General features: G+C 41.0%; 2 protein-coding genes across 2 annotated transcripts in view; both read right to left on the bottom strand.

The window, feature by feature from the left end:
- Positions 1 to 2,332: 2,332 nt before the first annotated feature.
- The window catches only part of LOC138976358 (uncharacterized), a 56,970-nt gene continuing 36,741 nt past the window's right edge, over positions 2,333 to 22,561 (bottom strand). Inside the window, exon 2 of the mRNA XM_070349217.1 lies at positions 2,333 to 2,573. The gene's annotated coding sequence lies outside the window, so the exon portion shown is untranslated. The remainder of the gene's footprint in view (positions 2,574 to 22,561) is intronic.
- Positions 5,298 to 21,997, bottom strand: LOC138976357 (uncharacterized). Its single transcript, XM_070349216.1, has 2 exons — positions 21,644 to 21,997; positions 5,298 to 11,244 (listed from the first exon to the last, which is right to left on the bottom strand). The coding sequence occupies exon 2, from the start codon at positions 10,760 to 10,762 to the stop codon at positions 8,753 to 8,755; it is 2,010 nt and encodes a 669-aa protein (XP_070205317.1). The 5' UTR covers positions 10,763 to 11,244; positions 21,644 to 21,997; the 3' UTR covers positions 5,298 to 8,752.

Below are 22,561 nucleotides of genomic sequence, written 5' to 3'. Positions count from 1 at the left end.
TTCAGTCTTTAAGGTTTGCTGGGTAAAAAGGCCAAGCGAGGGCAGAAAAGTACACACACACACACACACAAACACACACACACATACACACACATACACACACACACACACACACACACACACACACACACACACACAAACACACACACACACACACACACACACACATACTCTTTTTATCTTTCTCTCTCTGTCTGTCAGTTCGTTCGTCAGCCCGTCGGTCTATCTGCCTGTCAGTCAGTCCGTCTGTTTGTCTCTGTCTCTTCTCTCTCCTTGACGCCGCTCTCTCTGTGTACCAGCATGCAACTGAGAGGCACAAAAAGAAGGCCTCAAAAATGAGGCCTTATTTTTGTAAGGCATTATTTCTTTTGGTGCAATAATATTAGTGCTCTCTCACACATTCACAGTTTGAATTTGACAGTGCGCTGCTCTTTACTTTAGACGGCTACTTCGTAAGCAACACTTTGTTGAGTGAATGACAAAACTACAGTGATTTTCCAACACCGGCAGTAGTCCATACCTTGCAGTCTTCAACGGTACGGCCCATCTAGAAGCAAGAATGTCAACTGAAACATGCTGGCAATTTTAGAGGGCGTAGAACAGGCAGTTGTCCAGTAGGTCGGTCGGTCAGTTCACGGCCACAAAACTCCACCAAGCAACGAGAAGAAGAAGACAACCCGAGAGATCACCTAAACTGCAAGCCTTACAACACGAGGCCGTCAGCTCAAACTACGAGAGCTAAAAGGGCGAGGCGTGTCACTGACAGTGACTACTTGGTGATGTCGACAATGTGAATCGAATATTCATAGAAAACGTTTCAATAAGCAAGGGTTTGTGCGAGAGTGTGATCGTATGATTCACTGCGAAACCGGATTTTCCTTGTCCACGTTTATTCACTTCCGTCCTGTTGACATCGCGGTGTGTTGAAACGTACTGTTTTCCTGGTGACATTTTTGGAACCTTTCACTTTTTCGTTCACTCGTAGAGTGGATTGTGCCGCTGTTTGAATCTACCTTAAAGATGTGGTTTATCTGTGACTATTCGGGGCATTAAAAGTTTTGACCACTTTAAACTTCGTTTTGCAGCGGTGACCAAACGTCACATCTTAATCTTCACAGATTTTTTTGATTTTTTTTATGACCAATATTTCATGTGTCGAACACAATATGTGTCGTGATTCTGGCATCAACGTTTCAATCTCAGATATTTTCTAAATCTCGCTTTTAAAAACTCTTCAAATGTTGTCGACAAGTCTACCATAACGATGTATCAATATGCTGCCTTTCAAGTCATCCACCAAAGTCTGCTGAACGTTTGATAAGCATTTGTGAAAACTACCTGAATCTTGCGTCCGACATTCTACCGGTTATTTTTGTTTAAAAACAAAATGTATATGTAATATGTAATACGATTACTGTTCAAATATTACTTAGCTCTTGTTGCAAGATATAAAGATTCATAATTCAGTTGATTCACACTTGAGGGTGCTTACCAGTCTTGGCATGTGAACACCGCTACACTGATTACTTCCTTGTCAGTGTGTGTCATTTTCCTCGTTATTGATCTTACAGTTTGTTCAAAAACATGTTTTCCCAGACAACGTTTTTTTGTTCCTTCGATCACAGGTTTTCCTCATCTGAAAGTATGTTGGGAGTATGCCAACCTACTTGACTTCAAATCGATGTACTTTTATCATACAAACTTTAAAGGCATATGTACGCGCTCCCGTGTTTACAAAGTGTAGTTTGCCCATAATCGATGTCAAACGCACCATAAGACCATGTAATGACGATATGTCGCCATGCGCGGACCATATACATGCATTACAGCTTGTTTTAGAGTCTCAAAAACTTTGGATGTAAACAAAGACGCGGAGTTATTTCCCTTGCGTCAACGCTACCTCTGTTGGCAAATCTATAAATAGGACGATCCAGATCAAAATGAAAATTAACATATCTCAACATTGAAGGGGTCCTAGACCACAATATTTTGCAGGGAACTTAATTTAGCATGTCTCCAGCTGTTGGTAAAGCAATTAGCGTGTATAGTCATCGAGTACATATGGCTTTAATGTTTGCTGTGTAAAAGAGCAAGGCCAGGGCAGAGAAGTACGCACACACACACACACACACACACACAAACACACGCACGCAAACACACCCACACACACACACACACGCGTGCACACACACACACACACATACACACACACACACTGTCACACACACACGCACACACACACACTCACTACACACGTACACACACACACACACACACACACACACACACACACACACACACTCTAACATAAACTTAATGAATGTTTGTCTCCATTTTTTTAATTTTTGTCAGACATGAAAGATGGTTTGGTGTACATATATTTCCCAATCCCCCTCCTCCCACTTCTCCATTTTTTCCAGAAATGTTTCTATTTAGAGACAAACAAACACATATGTTTAGGAGAAATTTAATGAAAAAAAGACAAAGTGTCAGATCGGTTTAGGCAGAAATATAGGAACAGAGAAGGTTGCTGTGAGATAAGGGAATGTGGTATGATATGAGTAAATTGCCACCTACAAAGCCTAAATTTAAAAACAAACTTTAAAAAAAGAATAATTGGTATTATCACTACTCTTTGTTTGTGTTCTTCTGACACCTTCGTTATATAAGAATAATAATCATGCGCAGAAAGAACAAGTGTTGCAAAAAAATACAATTTATATATAATCCGAATCAAGAAAAAACAAACCATCCTAACAAGCACTCTACAATAATGCATAATACTAAAATGTACGAAGCTAACACAAAATAATCTAATACGTATAAAGATAACTTGTGTACTAAATCAGCATGGTCTGTATACCAAACCACGTAGAAATGATTAGAGGTACATTTAATTTCTTGTTTTGTTCCCTTCCTTGGATTACAACTTCATTTCGATATCTTCAATCTGTTTTGGTGTATTGCAGTGTCGTTAAGAGTATGGTTACATCGGGAATTCATAGTACATGTAGCAGGTTTTACTAAAATGTAAATCTGTAGGGTACCCTTCAGCAGATATTTTAATAAATTCATTCGTACTTTCTAGAGGCTTTCAACGATCTCAGGAAAACAAGACAGTGCAAAGTAAAAGCGTCGTCTTTGATATATCCATTGCCATTAACATGCCACTGTAAAAATAAAAGAAAGAAAATGAAAAACATTCTGACCTAGGACTAATTCTAACAGATAATATGCTCCAATTATTAAAAAGAAGCCACGTCGACGCTCCCAGGCATACACAGATCTTACGGATGGACAGAGGGGTAGAGTATTTGTTTTGGAATATGAGTATAATATTGTCTTAAAGGCACAGTAAGCCTCCCGTAAACCATCACAGAGCTCCCCGAGCGTCTACATACAGTACAAGCATACTTCCATTTGAACGCTCACCAAACGGGAACATCTTGGCTGCTTTCTGTCGAGCGTGAGAAATTTTCAAAGAATTCATTTTCGTGGACTTGCTCCTCTACAACAATGGCGCCTCGTTTTGGTGCTGGACGGCTGTTATGAATATTCAATACCGGAAATCACGCACGGACAGTAAGCCTCCCGTAAACCATCACAGATACTGTCAGGCTTTTACACACAGTACAAACACCCTTCCATTTGAACGCTCACCAAACGGGAACATCCTAGGTGCCCCACGTAAAGAGCGAGCAATTTTTAAAGAATTAATTTTGCAGATTGTCTCGAACACTTTTTGGACCCATCTTGAACTCAGGTCAAACATGAGTTACTTCCCTTCGGGTCTCATTCTATCGATGTAAACTGGCGATAGCCGTGGATCGATGATTATCAAAATGTTTTTGGACCGTGGTGCGTTTTTGCGCTGGACCAAACTTTTAAAATCTAAATAATAAATTGACAGCTTGTTACACAAACATTCTTTAATCATAAAATAATTCTTTTTTCATCAAGACAAGATCAGTACAATTCGAAGTTTGAAAAAAGAAAAGCCCGGAAGCAGGGTCACGCAAGGGTCGTAGCAGACGACGGTTTATGCATATCGCCGTTCCTCTCAACAGTCAAAAGCCATCGCTAGAGTTCTTGTGAACCACAGCCGTTTGTTTCGTGCCTAAAAACGTGCTATTGTAAATAAGCTCACGTCGAGTCGCATTCAAATGACTAACTGACGACTACATTGTGAAAAAGTAAACTGGATTACACGAGTTCACGATGGCTCAGGGGTAAGATAAACCACGCAAAAATAAATTCTTTGAAAATTGTTCGCTCTTTACGGAGGGCACCTAGGATGTTCTCAATCGGTGAGTGTTTAAATGAAAGGGTGTTTGTACTGTGTGTAAAAGCCTGACCGTATCTGTGATGGTTTACGGGAGGCTTACTGTGCCTTTAACAAATCAAAAATGTTTGTACCCATTTTCATAACAATCCGTTGGGTAGTTTTTAGATAAATGTTTTTCACACACACACACACACACACACACACACACATACACACACACATGCACACACATACACACACGCACACAATCACACATTCTTTAGGAGACAAAACTCCCTCTCCACTCTTGTAGAAACTTCAAGATACGTGTTTATAACTAAACTCGGCACACACAAAAAGGATTGCACCCATTTTCTTACCTCAACTAAAGCATTCATTCCCGTGTCAATTCATTCAAACGTTATATTCCATCAAATGCCCTTTACTTGGCTATCTGGCACATGTTTCGGATCAAAGATGTCTTGTTTATATTGTATCTGTAATTCTATCATATTATAAGATGACAGTGTTATTGGTAATACGACTTATGTGCTTGTAATTATATATGTGAACCTATGTTTTATGTGCTGTTGTCCTATCAGTGAATGTCCTAATCATTCTTATAAAAATTAATGTTCGTTACAATCTTTTACAGGCAGCCAGGGTGTGCCGAAGAAAATGTTCCATTTTTATGTAACATTCTAATGAAGCATAAAGTGTTATTGTTGTTGTTATTGTTATTGTTTTACAGGGGTCACGTGACCTCCTCCCAGATAAGGGTACCCCCAAAATCTACCTGACAAAACGTGAGGTACCGATTAAAAATCGACGAACATTCAACAACATGGCAACTTTTACATACGAGGAGATCTTGGTATCTTGCGTATTTTCTTCTTGCATGTCATGTCTACTGATGCAGGTGTCGATCGTATGTAAACCTGCTAAGACTTGTTATAATTGTTTCAGCAAATTTGTCAGAGGGTATGGGTGAGGTAACTTTTTTCACCATCCACACAACGCAACACAAGAGGAGTTTGGTGTTCCAAATTTTATTTACTAACATTACAAAATGAAAAGAGGTCTTCGGTTTACTTACAAAAATGCAAACAATGTTTATCTTTAAACCAAAATCAAAAGCTACACAAACAGAGCTCAAACCAGATTAACAATGCAATGAAAATGTAAATGGTCGATCAACAAAGATCAACGTTACCCCTAAAACAAAACAATAACAACATAAGTATATTTCAAGAACAATAATAACAAAGAATACTAATTTCAGTTTTATTCAGAACACCTTTTTTGTCACCAAAACAATCAAACATAAAACTTATGCTCACATAAGAAAATGACTAACATGGTACAAAACAATACAAATATGGTTATGACAAGAAATTGGAACGACTTAATTATAAAATATATCATGTAAATCATGATACAAGAATCCAACCGCATAAGAAACATGAATTCAATCACCACCTTTGGTGCCTGTAATTACAAATTCCTTTGAACATGAACAAGAAATTGTGCTTTGATGAATTCTAAGTCAAGTACAATCAAGATCAAATAAAAACTTCACTGCGCCCACCAGTCACAAGCTAAAAGCTTCATCACTCATAAAAAAAACGTAGGCACTCAAGGCCTTAAATTCTTCTCAAAATGACCGGCAAACATTTCAATTCTCTTTTGACCAAAACACCTGCTGCATACAAAATAACGCACATGCTTACCAATAATACATTTACATAACTTCCATGGTGATTCCTTTTTCATCGAAAGAAAGACAATGTTCCATTTCAGTCAACCACATAATTATTAAACACTCAAAACACATATTCATTTACAGGCAAATAAACAGTAAACACACAGCAACTCCTCAAGCCATGCAACACTTTACAGGGTGCATAACTCATAAAGGTGGCAAAAACAAAAGCTATCAAACCAAAATACTATAACAAACAAAACTAAAGAGTTCTTATCATCTAATTCTTAAAATACATCTGTTACAACTCTATCTTCATAATACAATACCTATTTCATCATGTCACTTCAGTTTCTTTTAATGAATAATTTTCTCCCTTGTTCCTGGTGTCCACATGGTTCTTTACATTCTATGACCATCTTATGTTAAATATTAAATCCAAGTAATCCTTCAAAAATACAAACCCCTGCATCAAATAGACTTGGAAAACAATACACAGAGACTCTAAAAAACAAATCCACACAATTATAAAAACAATTTCCTACCTGATTTAGAAAAAAAACATTTGGAAATCATGAGCATGAAAATCTGGCTCTTGTGATGGAAAGTCTGATTCTTCAAGAGGCAGAATCAGCAAAAATGCTTATGGAAACAAAACGTGCTTTAAGTAATAATTATAGCTTTGACTACTTAAAAATAAAACTACTAAGCCTAGAAATCATTAAAATAAACAAATAACATTCACATACATCAAATACTCTTTTATCACTAATTCCTTTCTAAATTTACAAAAAGACACAACATTCCTAAGAATTCGAAACATTGATTCCAGACTCTGGAATAATCCAAGAAAAGTAATCCTGACATTCAATTTGTCAAGAACAAGAACAGTTTCTTCCCTTACACTACACTGTAAACTAGTTGGGACAAATCAGTAAGCCAAAAAGTAGTTTGTAAAATGGGTTTGTTTGTTTGTTTGATTAACGCCCAGCCGACCACGAAGGCCATATCAGGGCGGTGCTGCTTTGACATATAACGTGCGCCACACACAAGACAGAAGTCGCAGCACAGGCTTCATGTCTCACCCAGTCACATTATTCTGACACCGGACCAACCAGTCCTAGCACTAACCCCATAATGCCAGACGCCAGGCGGAGCAGCCACTAGATTGCCTATTTTAAAGTCTTAGGTATGACCCGGCCGGGGTTCGAACCCACGACCTCCCGACCACGGGGCGGACGCCTTACCACTAGGCCAACCGTGCCGGTTTGTGAAATGGCAAAGAATGAATTACGTTCACAGGTTTACACGTATGAGCGGTAAAAAAAAATAAAGGCGAGGTTTTGCGTTATTTAATAGGGATATTACGACAAGAAGGGCTGTATTTCAGGGACGACCAAGTGCAACGCTTTGAAACTATGAGGATCTCGTTCCTATACACAAGACCTATTTCAGGTAAAATATTATATTGTTAGAGATATGTACAGCTTCCTGTTTTTGTTGTGCAATCTTCCGGAAAATGTTTTTAAACTCGTAAACTTTCATTAAAAATATCATGATATCGCATGCATGCAGACAAATGATTGTTGCAAATACTGCCAATGTTTTATTTACGTATGGTCACTAGTTTATATTTTCTAGTCCTCAAAACACGATCGAATGTTTTGGGATGATCACGTGCTACGGCAATGCCCAGTCATTCGTGACCGCAGCATGGTGTGGGAGTGATAACTACTGTTACTCGTAAACCGTGCAGCGGGAACGTTCCATATCTTTGCCGTATGTTTACCAGACTAGCAAATTTCCGCCAGTAGTCGTACTCAAATGAAACTTTGGCAAGACTTATAACAATTACTTTGTGAGAGGGTGAAGTGGAAGGGGTGCACAGATGAGGAAGCATTCAATAAAGACACAAAGTCAGGGGTTGCAATAATGTGACTTTTTTTAACATATACCAGACGGCAGTGTAATTAATTGCGCGTTCACTCCTAAATGTATAGTAGAACTATGTCGAAATGAAGCTATTGAAACTTCAAACAATCCTCTGGCGGACGTCACATCGTTGATAATAATCAAACCAGCTGCTACAACACTTGTTCCGGCACACACAAAAGTTATTTTCAAATACTCCTCAACTACATACTTGGCCAAAACGAAGTTAGTGACTCAATACACAACACTAATCTATGCAGCTACACACCAAAACAGTTCTATGGTTCAATCACGATTGAACAACACAATCCAAAGTCACAAAAGACCACACGTACACATGTCTTTACACTCCCCAAATCACTTTGACACTGCTGCAGCCTCAAGCTTATCAGTATGATGAACGCGCGCAACAGTTTAAACAATCAACCAATCAGGGCCCATCATCTTGAAACGCTTACAAGTTACCAAAACACAGCGATCCTGACAGCAGGCCCAAGCATCAATGGGTCAGTGGGACATAATTAGACAGGGACTGAAAGAGAGGAACAAGAATGAACGTGAAATGACTTCACTCTATTATTGGTGACAGTTCACCCTGTCACAAAATGTATTGTCTGCATGCCTTGTCTCATAAAAGTCTTCTAAGCAGAACGTTTTAGTTATCTTAAGCAATAATACTATTTTTCTACCTCAACAATTGAATTTGTGGAGTCATGAACTGTTTGACTGTGACTTTTCTCCTACACAATGTCCTATGCAAACATGATGAGACCAAATCATTGATGAACTGTCCTCGGCTGTCTTTTCTGATGATGATTCATGGCATTGATCATGACTATCAGTTATTCACATTCTTAAATCTGACAGGAGCAGGACGGCCTACGAAGCTCGGATAAAAAATCTTGTCGCAAAAGGCCAGATCTACACACCACAACGGGGTCCCAGGGGTCCTCGGGGTCAGGAGGGTAGTCCTTGAGAAAATCAGAACTGATCACATGATCCTGTAAGACGCGACGACGTAGAGAGTCAGGAAGACCGAGACTTGCTGCTCTTTCGTCACGCTGTGGCCCGCAGCCAATCAGATGCGAGATTGTCAGGGCACAGATGTCCCGAAGGGATCGAAGGTGACTGGAAATGGGGTTCTGAAAGTCCATGATGTCACACCAGTTTTTCAATTCTTCAATTTTATCTCTGACAGATCTTAGTTCTTTATCACCAACGGCATAGCTTTTTTTGTTAGTACAACATTGACCAACATTATGATGCATTCCCTGGGAACGAACGTGAATGAAGATGTCGTTAAGGATTGCCAGGAAATCACGTTTATTCCTCACGTGGTTTACTTTTTGTCTAACATACTCCGAATTTGCCAGTTCATGAATTTCTGTATGACAACACGCTTTTGCATGAAAGTGACTGAAAAAGTCTTCCGAAAACTTCATTAGGGTGTCACGCTGGTTTGTTTCTTCCAATTCGTGTCCAATGAATTCTGAATTCACCAGTTCATGGATTTCTTCATTAAAACATGCACCTGCAGCATACAGCATCCTAGCGATTCGTAGTTTGCGTCTCTTTACTGCTTGCCACAGGGGTGATTGGAAACTGTCCACTGTGACGTTTTGGGCTTTCTGTTTAAGGGACCTCAGCTGTGACTGCGACAACAGAGCCTGGTGCGTTGCCACCCCTGACTGGATCAGAACACGGATTACATTCTCCATTTCGCTTCCAGGCGGGATGGGTTTAGGCTCCCCGAAGAAATCATCGCTATCTGCTCCACCCAAGGCAGCCATGATCAAGGTATTACCCTTGGCGTCTGTGGCCAGTGGGTCTGTCTGTGTCGTGAAGAGTTCCCGCACAAGGTCTGATTGACCCTTTTTACAGACAAAATGCAAGACCGGTTCTCCGTTACGGAATGTTTGTGAAACAGTGCTTCCTGCAGCCCTACTGTGCATCAACAGAAGCAAAGCAAAGTCCCAAATGTGATAGTTGACAGCCGTGCAAATCAAGGTCTCACCATCTGAATCTCGTACGTTAGGGTCAGCGCCAGCCTGTAGCAATGCCTGCACGATCTCCTTCGTGTCTTTATGGTTTAATATGGCGTCGTGTAGAACGGTTCTGTTCCTTTTTCCTGACCTGGCGTTTAGGTCAAACCGGGTTGCAGTGCAAGCTGTGGCTATGTCCGCTCCAAGCTCGAGACACGCTTCTACTTTATTCCAATTCCTGAGTTCCATTGCTTTGACAAGGATTTGGTGCAGCGTTGTTTTGTTCATGTCGTACAGTCGTAACATGTGATCCACCACACACCATCCACCATCCCGCAAGGCTCTGTTTATACATTGTTTGAAACGGGAATCAGCCTCCACGTTCAGTAAATTTGAGATTAAACAAATCTGTTCGCTATTCAGTGTGGATTTCGCGATCTTAAGAAAGCACACAATCATGTGTTTGTTTTGTATTTGGGGAACTAGCAAAGATAAAGCCATCTCATCACATTCCCCGCGCCAAACCCTAACCTCTCTAGGAAGAGATTCAATTGCAGCAACATGGAGAAGAAATTCTTTGGCTTTCTGAAGGCGCCCTGAAAGAAAAGCTTTCTTCCATGACACACGAGTACAGACTGTAAGACAGGCGCATAGCGTTTCCCGTGTTACATCCTCTATACCCAACACGTCTAGGACTCGGACACAAGCAATGATTTCATACTGAAGCTCTGCTTGTTTATCTGGTTCCCATTCCTGTAGCAGTGAAGTGATGATATTAGTTTCCTCGCACGTCCGTGGCAGTATACTTGGACGTCTTTGTCCCTCGAATGCCCCAAGCACGTTACTAGCATTCTTGTCAAACGTAACATCCAATGCATCCATATTGTTTTATGTTTCATCAATCACTCATGATGTGACAAGGAAACACTGAATATTCCTCGCGTTTGTTTGCATGCATGTCTTTTTAATGAATCTGCATTGCCAGAACATGTTTATGGTCTGAGTGCTGGCAAGGTCACCACAAAGCAGACGATGTAGACCACACCTTTATTTGTTGTTCCAATGAGAGAGTGGTCAGAGAAGTCGCCGTGTTGGTGTATATTGACAACGCCAGACAAAAACTGAACTCGAGTGCCTAAAACCTGCATAGTTTACAATCGGTTGCTTTGAAAAGAAGAGTATTCAAATCAGAACGACTGCTGGTGAAGTTTTAAACATGTGAATTCAGATCACTGTGTCTTTGTGACTAATTGTGTTTGTGGCCAGCAGTCAAGTTGTGAAGAAACGAAGAAGTTTGTTTGTTGTAGCTGTTGTCATTGTTCAGGGCATCACGCGGTGCAGTTTCCTGTTGATCAATTTGGGATCTGAAAAAGATTGAGATGATTGAAATGGACATACAAGACAGACAGACAGACAGAAAGACAGCTAGGCACACAGAGAGACAGACAGACAGATAGGCAGACAGGCAGACAGACTGATTGTCAGACAGACAGACAGACAGACAGACAGACCGACCGACCGACCGACGGACGGACGGACCGACCGACAGACAGACAGACAGACAGACAGACAGACAGACAGACAACACATGCACAAACGTTCGCACGCATACACACACACACAAACACACACACACACACACACACACACACACACACACACACACACACACACACACATGGCCCAAATGTAGAAATTCATCCAGCATTCGTAGGAGCAATGTAAAATAAAAAGACAACACATCCAACGTTAGTTTCAAGATTATTCATCTGGACAGAGAGCATTACACGGGTTTTGTGTCGCTTTGGGGAATCAACTGGGAAATGGATTGGACCAGTCCGGACCAGTCCGGCCCGTCAAGATGAGAATACCGCTCAAAGTTTGTTAGTTTGTTTTGTTCATGGGCTGGGCACAGTAGTAAGACTATGGGAAGGTCGGGAGTTCGAATCCCGGCCGGGGCAGCCTGGTGGGTTAAGGGTGGAGATTGTTTTGATCTACCAGGTCAACTTACCTGTCAGTGCCTTATTATCCCCATTCGTGTGTACACGCAAGCACATGATCAAGTGCGCACGGAAAAGATTCTGTAATCCATGTCAGAGTTCAGTGGGTTATAGAAACAAGAAAAAAACCAGCATGCTTCCCTCGAAATCGGCGTATGCTTTTGATTTGATCTGTTGCTTTTATGGTCCAGCGGACCATAAAGGCCAAATAAACCCCACAAGTTTAACATTACACAAATTTGAATTAAACCAATTTCAATAAACAAAATCAGGAACGTCACCCAAAGGGAACACAAAAGCTAAATCGAAACTCTACTGTCAAGGATGAGAAAATGGATCACAGAAAAACTATTATAACAGCTCACAGTAAAACTATTATCACAGGCAAATAGGCTACACACTGGTCACACATGAAAAACTCGGGATTCACCATACTTTGGGAAAAAAAGGTGGAGAATTTGATGGGTTACAAAAAGGTAAGTAAAAGGACTTGGGGGGGGCAGAAATAGAGAAGAAACAAGAAAAATATCCTAATTAGGTTCACGGCATCGAGAGTGATGCGACCTTCTCTCAGAAGTTAATAGAGAAGGCTCCCCCATCCACCACCCGGGGGACGCGCCTGTACGCCAATTAGGGGGCGCGAGGCGGCGTATGCTGCCTGAAATGCGGGGTAAAAACGACCATACACGTAAATTCCAACTCATTTTTTTGTTTGTTTGTTTGCTTAACGCCCAGCCGACCACGACGGGCCATATCAGGGCGGTGCTGCTTTGACATATAACGTGCGCCACACACAAGACAGAAGTCGCAGCACAGGCTTCATGTCTCACCCAGTCACATTATTCTGACACCGGACCAACCAGTCCTAGCACTAACCCCATAATGCCAGACGCCAGGCGGAGCAGCCACTAGATTGCCAATTTTTAAAGTCTTAGGTATGACCCGGCCAGGGGTTCGAACCCACGACCTCCCGATCACGGGGCGGACGCCTTACCACTAGGCCAACCGTGCCGGTGTAACACGAGAAAATTACTCCCACGAGATTTTTACTCCGGAGTAAAAATTTCGTACGAAAATGTTACTCCCTTTACAAAAAAAGTACTCCCCCATTACACGAGAAAATTACTCCCCACGACAGGTGAGTTCCGAGAAAACAATTCGTACAAAAATGTTACACCCCTTACAAATAAATAACGAATAAATTACTTCACCCGAACACGAGCAATTTAACTTCTCATGCCAGGTGTACGAAATGTTTACTCCCTTGTCCCCTGTTAGTCTTGGTAGTGGAAGGGGTGGAGGGAGGGTAGCGCGACATTCGTTTGCGCGAGATCACATATTGGCATTATCCCTTCGCCCGCATCCCATTTTCGCGTACGAGATTTTTACTGGAAGTAAAAAAATGGGGAGTAAAAATTTCGTGGAGGGAGTAATTTTTTCGTGCCTTGGGGAGTAAATTTTTCGTGGAGTAAAAATGTCGTGTTACACCGGTCTATGTGCGTATGAGTGTGTGTTTTGTGTGTATAAGATTTGTGTAAGTCAATGTGTGTGTGTGTGTGTGTGTGTGTGTGTGTGTGTGTGTGCGTGCGTGCATGCGTGCGTATGTACATGTGTGTGTGCGTGTGTGTGTGTGTGTGTGTGTGTGTGTGTGTGTGTGTGTGTATGGGTGTGTGTGTGTTTGTATAAGAGAGAAAGAGAGAGAGAGAGAAAGAGAGAGAGAAAGAGAGAGAGAGAGAGAGAGAGAGAGAGAGAGAGAGAGAGTGGGTGTGTGTATGTGCGTGTGCGTAAGTGTATGTGTGTGTGTATGTGTGTTTGTTTGTAAAGGTGTGTATGTCCGCCTGTCTATATGTGCGTATGGGTGTGTGTTTTGTGTGTATGAAGTGTGTGTGAGAGAGTGAGTGAGTGCGTGTGAGTGAGTGTGTATGTGTGTACGTGTGTAACTTGGGGTGTGTGTGTGTGTGTGTTCGTGTGTGTGTGTTTGAGAGAGAGAGAGAGAGAGAGAGAGAGAGAGAGAGAGAGAGAGAGAGAGAGAGAGAACAAGAACAAGAACAAGAACAATTCTTTATTTAACGAGGGTAATAGAGTAAGCAGTGATCTGCTTTTTTACATCTGGCCCTCGCCCTAAAGAGGGACTAGTCTAAAATTGCTAAAGAATAAGCAAGTAAAGAAAACTACTGCTACATGATTATAATAAAATGAGAGTAAGAACATATCATAAAATTACATACAATACATTGCTTTAAATGAAAAATGTTAAAGTTCATTTGACATGAGTTAGGAATTATAGAGTAGATTGCACTGACGCAACAAAGCTGTAAATGCCATGCCCATTGACATACACTGCATTCGAAAAAATCAGTGTATATAAAAATAATAATACATTGTTAAAAAGCACCGGTTGTTGGTTTTAACAACCATTCTAGCGACAACAGATGTTTATTTAGACTTCATGAGATAAGACGTATATCTGGTCTTAAAAACGTTTGTGCTGCTAGTTTGCCGTAGGATTGTCGGAAGAGTGTTCCAGAGACTGCTACCTGAATAGACTAAACTAGATTTGAATAGGTCAATCCTAGGCAGAGGTATGTTCAGTCTCATCAATTGGCGTGAAGTTTTTAACGTGAATTTGGAAAATATGGTTTGAGGTACACATCCATGAATAATGTTATGCATAAGGGTACCTTTATTATAACTTAGCCTTGCCTTCAGAGGAAAAATGCCTAAGTTCATGTAGTCTAACTCAGATAGGGTTGTTTTCTTTAATAAGACTATTTTAAGCGTTCTTTTATGTAATCTAATTAGTGGTTTGAATGAATTTTCACTTGCCGAGTCCCACAAGGTAGACGCGTAGTCAATAACAGACTGAATATGAGCATTAAAGAATAATTCCCTGGCTTCCAAATTCAGAAAGTGCTTGATTCTAGATAATAGATAAACCTTCTTTGACACTTGTTTAGACAGTTGTTCGATGTGGTGTGACCAAGACAGGTTGTTATCAATGGTCACTCCCAAAACTTTATGATGGTCGACTTTTTCAACAAGTTTATCATTAACCGTTAGATCGTGAAATATTGAGGTAATGTTCTGGCGTTTCTGCCTGGTTGTTATTATCATGCTTTCTGTTTTTTGGGGGTTAAGGGACATGTGATTTAGCTCAGTCCATTCACTCAACTGGTTTAAACTTTCTTGCAGTGTTTCTGATAAACGACTTAAATTGGTGTTACTAGAATGTATGGTTGTGTCATCTGCAAAAAGTTCACATAGATTCTCAATGTGAAGGGGAAGGTCATTTATGTATATAGAGAAGAGGAGAGGGCCTAAATCTGACCCTTGTGGTACGCCATATCGTACATCCTGCATACTTGATGCTGAGGCGTTTGCGTATACAGCCTGTTGCCTGTCACTAAGAAAAGAAGTTATAAGTTCAACAGAATCAATTCCGAGTCCATACAATGTGAGTTTCCTCAGTAACAACTTGTGGTCAATTACATCAAAAGCTTTGGCAAAATCTACAAAGACAGCTCCACAAAATTCATTATCGTTGATCTTTTCCAACCACTGATCAACAAGAGAGACTAAGGCAGTGTGACAGGAGTGATGAGCTCTAAATCCAGACTGGTTAGGGTGAAATAATTGATTGTGGTCAAAGTGCGATAATAGGTGTTTGTTTATATGTCGTTCCAGTGGTTTTGATAATACTGACAGTATAGAAATCGGCCTATAATTTGAGGGGTCTTTCTTTTCGCCAGATTTAAACAGAGGAATGATTTTAGCCTGCTTGAGGGCTATTGGAAAATATTTTTGTTCTAAACAGAGATTATAAATGTAAGTGAGGGTGTCAGAAATTACAGGGGCTGATAACTTTAGAATCCTTCCATCAAGCCCGTCTATTCCCCGGGTACCCGTTTGCTTTAAATGAGTGAGTGCGTGAAATACTTCAGGCACCGTAAGCGGAGGAATATTTAACTGAGATGAAATTTGTTTAGATTTACAGAAGTCTTCCAAAACTTCCAATTTATTTAAGGTTGTTTTATCGTTTATAATAACCTTTTCAGCTATTTTGGAAAAATGTGTGTTTAAATCATCAGGTGATATGTCCTTTAGGCAACTTGAAGTAGGTGCAGTCGTTTTATTTGTAAGTTCATTTATTGCTTTCCAAATGTTCTTTGAATTTTGTTTTGTAGAAGCAAGGTCTTGAAAATACTTTCTTTTTTTTAATCGTTTCATTGAATTAACTTTATTTCTCTGTCCTCTATACTCCTCTTCTTTACCGATTGACTTTAAAAAATCACGATGATCAATTGCATCTTGTAATTCATCATCAAACCACTTAGGTTTTACTATGTGTACTGTTTGACTCTCTTAATTCTCCATGGAGCATGTCGATCATAAATGTTAGTGAAGGCATTCAGCCAGTGCGTTGGAGCAGCATCAGAATTCGTATGATTATAAACCCCAGGGAGAGAGGAATTACAGAGGTCACGAAGAAATGTGTCTTCGTTGAATTGAGAAAAGGATCTATATTTTATTGTCTTGTGGCCAGCTTTAGGAATTTGTATACCCTTTCTCGACCACGTTAGACAAATGGGAAAGTGATCGCTGCAACCACAAGCTGGAACACAACATTCAACAATGTTACGGTGATCAGTCATATGAATATGATCTATCAGAGTGCTGGTGGTTGCTGTGACTCTCGTAGGTGTGCATACTATTTGTTTGAGATTATAGAGGTTAAGCATATCAAGCCACATTTTGTTCTGTTTTAACAAATTAATATTAAAGTCACCTAACATAATTATTTCCTTTGATTCGAGCAAGACTGCATCTAACATCTGTGTAAAATTATCTGACCAGTTTGCTCGCTCTGCAGGATTTCTATAACAGAAACCTATAAGGAGTGGAGGTGCTCTTTTCAACTTAATTTCTATCCACACCGATTCCACAAACTGCTCAAGGTGTGTTAATCGTGTATAACTAACTGATTCGCTTATGTACAATAGCAAACCAGTTTCTTTACTTTGCTGTGGGTCTCGTCGTAATACATTGTAACCAGGAATAGCAACATCAGAATCTGAAATCTGGTGAGATAATCTGGATTCTGAAAACCCAAAAACGTGAAAGCTTGAACCAGAATTTAAAAGCATAGTAGATATGTCAGTCATTTTGTTAATTGCATGGTTTATATTCAGGTGTCCCACGCGAAAACCCTCTTTTGTGGGCCATGCATGTGGACAGCTGCTCATTGTGAAACTATAAGTATAACAGCGTTATAACTCCTGAGCGTTAAAATGAATCGATATATCTACTGAAATATCTTGGAACAAAATAAACAAACTAAAAGTAAATAGCAAACGAGAAAAAAAAGCAATTAAGAAACACCAAAATATGTTATCAAAAAGGAATAGACACCGTAATATGAAAAGGGAGACAATAAACTACTTTGAACGAAGAAGTAAGTTACTAATACTAAGTAAATAAGTAAGTAAAAAGTGATACTGTAATAGCGATCGCAGACAACAAAAATCAATAAGCAAAGGGCGACGTCTCCGAGACTGTCCAAAAGTAGTGATAAAGTTAATATTCGTACTTTCAGTTGAAGACTGTTGTCAAACAATGACCCACACGCACACTTGAACGTGGATGATCGCAAATAACGACACAGTTGTGACTAGATCAGTAGACACAAGCACACAGTTATTATCAACCTGACTTCTCAAAGTATAAGAAGAAAGGTTTCACACGTTGGAGTAAGTGTAAATGCACAGTCTTCGGGTCACTTTTGATTGAACACAGTCAAGGGTCGCACTAAAACACTGTAGTTTTAAAACTACACACACAATATCGAAAAAGTCCCCGTTTAGCATCTGGCCCTTTCAATAGGACAAGATGCACACTACACACTGCAGAGAGGGCACACACTTACTTGGTTATTAAGGAATCTCTCCGATAGTCAATGGCCACGAGCATTTGAAATTCGCACATTTATACGAATACTGGTATTGGTATACTTGTTATGAATCTTTCTCTTTCTGTTTCACACACACACACACACACACACCCACACAGACACACACGCGCGCGCGCACGCACGCACGTATGCACGCACACATTCGCACACGCATAGTTACGCTCTCGCACACACGCACACACACACACACACACACACACACAGACACACAATTAATTGTTTTCATTCGGAACATACTCTCTTTCGAGGTCACATAGAATGATGAATGATTAGCTAAACAAGTGTAGCGGCTATCACGCCGCCCTGGTAGGGGTAGTGTAAGAGAGAGAGAGAGAGAGTAAGAGAGAGGTTTGTCTTTCGCTGGGGTATGCAGTGCCTTGGCGTTGCACTTCTACTTAATTATTACTTGATTATTACATTCAAGAAGAAAGCTAGCAGCAACAAGAGGTGTACGCGCTACCCATGTCTGTGCGTGTTTTGGGTGTCAGCTGCCATCTGTACTTGTGGCAGATATATCCAAGGTCTGTTGCCTGGACTGGCGCTGACACGGGGTGGGGCATGGATATCGTTTCTGAGTTGTCTCGTGTTCATCACGGCCTGTATTCCTACATTTACCTCAAGGATCACGAGTCCAGTGCTATAACGACTGAGCCGCCGGCTACTTAAAGGCTGATAATAGTCCTATTTAATTAGTTTAATTACTTCCAGGGCTTTTCCCATCGTTGCGGGAATGTATACATTAAGCTTCCTGCTAAGTTTTAGGTTTGAAGTCCTTACCAATTACGAGAAATAATTAATTCTTTATTGCATTGTTTAGCAACAGTTCTCCAGGACTTGGGCTATTTTTAGACCGTTGACGTCACTTCGTGACGTTTCGTAAACCAAAGATGGCGTCGGAGACAGTCAAAGCGCGGAACTTGCGTACAATGGCAAAAAAGATAGAAGTAAACCCGTCTAAAGCTGTCAAGGCCACTAAATCTGCTGAGAAGAGAAAGTGGACTCCTTGCTTCATCACCACGCAGCACCAGCGCTGGGTCGCGCTGAAAGAAAGATTGTTTTTGTCAGAGGCCCATCGCTTCAAATTGAGAACCAAATACAAAGGGGATACTGAACTCGCCAAAGTTTTGCTGGACACGTGAGTACATAGGCCTATTAGAAAATTAGATGTACTTGTAGCTTGTCAGCTGAAGCCTGTGGCCTTATTCTTGCGAATATGTGACCCTCCACCACGAAATGAGTCGCATGTCACCTCGCGCGGTTCTGCCCTAGGCTTAATATAAGTCAGGGGAGTGTCTGGTAACAGTGTGAGGGTCACCTTAGTCACAGGCTTATAACTCAAACAGTTTCCGCTCTTTTCTAAAACGGTTTTCACCACTGGATAGAGCATAACAAACTCTTTAGGAAAATGTAAAAACATGAAAATCATGCAAAGGTGACATGCGACTCATTCCGTGGTGGAGGGTCACATATGTGCTGTGAGAGATCGTATATTTCCGCCTGCGCAATTTCCGGAAAACATCCACTTTCACTTTCAGACTTTTACATTTGACACTATCAACACCACTTTGCAATACTGAAATCATTTTTTCTGTGTTTGAAAGCTACAGCCAATCGTTATTATATCCCCTTAGGTACAGTTTTACAACATTATTGGCACATGTAAACAATATGAATTAATTAATGAACGCTACGAATATGGCAGCCTTTTACGCACAATGTCGTGTGTGTGTGTGTGTGTGTGTGTGTGTGTGTGTGTGTGTGTGTGTGTGTGTGTGTGTGTGTGTGTGTGTGCAACATAAAAGCCTCAAAACGCTATGTTTACAAAGACAATCCATGTTTTATTTATTTTACTGCTAAGCTACACACGCACGCACTGATACCAACACCAACCCACATATCGTTTCCACTTGCTCTCGCAGTCAAATTAGCACAGTGACAACCAGTTCCAAGGGGCCAGTATCAATTACATAACGGTTCAGTGGATTTTCTAAAGACTGTTACTTAAACACTCTCCCAACACAGTCTCCTCTAGCAACCAGAGTGCTCAATGACAAGTATTTGTGGCCTCTGACTAGAGATTGTGCAGAGGCATTCCGACATTGACATAGGGAGCCGAGGAAGAAAGGCGTCGGTAGTTTGTGTGGCAATCGTCTGTTTGGCTGACTCAACATCCTTATATAAAGTCTGAGTGCGCGCACGCATGTGTGTGTGTGTGTGTGTGTGTGTGCGTGTGTGTGCGTGTGTGTGTGTGTGTGTGTGTGTGTGTGCGTGTGTGTGTGTGCGTGTGTGTGTGTGTGTGTGTGTGTGTGTGTGTGTGTGTGTGTGTGTAAGTTTTCCCCCCAACGAAAACTCCAAGGTCTTACACAGGCATGCACAGACAGGAATAAAGGGTGTCTCATATGATGCACATATGAATGCTTTATAAAACAGTGTGGTCGACTTTCAGTGTTCATTGTAGCTGCAGGTGTGGTTATGGATAGTTTGTGTGCATATTTGGTGTCAGCGGATATGTGAAGTTTTGCAAGTCTGAATCGCGCGGCATTTGCATAGAAAGCATGGTGAGAGAGAGAGAGAGAGAGAGAGAGAGAGAGAGAGAGAGAGAGAGAGAGAGAGAGAGAGAGAGAGAGAGAGAGAGAGAGAGCGAGAGAGAGAGAGAAAAACAGAGAGAGAGGGACGGGATAGAGAGAGAGAGAGAACAAAAAGAGAGAGAGAGCAAAGGAGATAGAGACAGAAAAAGAGAGAGAGAGGGTTGACGTGTCAGCTTTTCTCCCTTTCTCTCACACACACACACACACACACACACACACACATATACACACACACACAAACACACACTCACACACATCCACACACACACACACACACACACACACACATATTTTTAGAAGACGAAGTTCAAGTTCGTCTTGGCAAATTTGTTACGGATTGTTTTAGCATTGTATAATGCATTATTTGTTGTTTGTTGTGTCAATAACTTTACTGGTTCATGACAATAAACATTATTCTATTCTATATTCTATTCTATTCACACATTCATGCACACACACACACAACCACACACACAAACAACCACACACACACACACACACATACACACACACACACACACACACACACACACACACACACACACACACACACACACACACACACACACACACAGTGCATAGAAGATATGATTCAATATCGGAACAGGATAATAGTGCAATAATGATAGTGCTCTCTCACACATTCACAGTTTGAATTTGACAGTACGGTGCTCTTTACTTAAGACGGCTACTTAATAATAATAATGGACATTTGCTATAGCGCATAATCATATATATGCTCAATGCGCTTTACATATTAATTTCTGCCGTGTGAGATGGAATTTTTTACACAATATATCACGCATTCACATCGGCCAGCAAACCTCAAGCCTATTAGGGCGAGCATTCACGGCCTTTATTCCAAGTCACACGGGTATTTGGTGGACATTTTTATCTATGCCTATACAATTTTGCCAGGAAAGACCCTTTTGTCAATCGTGGGATCTTTAACGTGCACACCCCAATGTAGTGTACAGAAGGGACCTCGGTTTTTCGTCTCATCCGAAAGACTAGCACTTGAACCCACCACCTAGGTTAGGAAAGGGGGGAGAAAATTGCTAACGCCCTGACCCAGGGTCGAACTCGCAACCTCTCGCTTCTGAGGCAAGTGCGTTTACCACTCGGCCACCCAGACCATCGTAAGCAACACTTTGTTAAGTCAATGTGAACACTACAATGATTTTGGAACAACAACAGTAGTTCATACCTTGCAGCATCTAGAAGCAAGAATGTCCATTGAAACCTGCTGGCAACGTGAGAGGGCGTAGAGCAGGCAGTTGTCCAGTAGGCCGGTCGGTCAGTTCATGGCCACAAAACTCTGACAAGCAACGAGAAGTAGAACACAACCCGAGAGATAACCTAGACAGACAGCCTTACAACACAAGGCCGTCAGCTCACAAGGGCGAGGCGTTTCGTTGGCAGTGACAACGAAATAACAACTGGGTGACGTCGATAATGTAAATCGAATATTCATAGAAAACGTTTCAATAAGAAAGGCCAAGTAGTCTACTTGCCAAAAAGAGTACCTGGAAATGTCTGTTCCTGTAAACTTTTATGACGGAAATGTAATCTATAGGGTACGGAGAGTCAAATTAGCTTGGTTGCCTAAAGTTGCACTTTGGGAACTTTTCAGAATCCAAGATGGCCGCCCAACGGTCATCTTGAAGATGGTCAATATATGACTTTTGATCCAGATGGGCTAAAGAGTCGTGTAATACCTCAATATAGGGTTTTTTGATGTCAGCGAGTTCATTTCTGAGGTTGGTTTGTCAATCCTGTCAACAGAATCCAAGATGGCCGCCAAGATGGCCGTCAAAATATCTAAAAACACATTTCTCGCCATATCTGGGTTTCTAAAGCAGCTAGATTCATGATCTTAGTGCTGACCATGTTTCCAAAGGCTGGGAAGCCGTTCTGATATCACCCAGATGCAAGATGGCTGCCAAGATGGCAGGTAAACGTCATTCACGCTCAAATCAATGTCACACAAAAATAAGGAAAACGCCATATTGTTTGTCTTTTGTCTGAAAGAACATGTTAGCATCCAGTTAAAGAGGCAACTTTCAGGACCTCAATCAAGCTGCAGGTGGGAAAGTCCATGTCCAAAAGCAGCTTAGCTGGCACG

Source organism: Littorina saxatilis, linkage group LG9 (genome assembly GCF_037325665.1).
Source record: "Littorina saxatilis isolate snail1 linkage group LG9, US_GU_Lsax_2.0, whole genome shotgun sequence".
Lineage (NCBI taxonomy): Eukaryota > Metazoa > Mollusca > Gastropoda > Littorinimorpha > Littorinidae > Littorina > Littorina saxatilis.
Note: the sequence above shows the minus strand (reverse complement) of the source record. Positions and strands in the feature narration are given on the sequence as shown.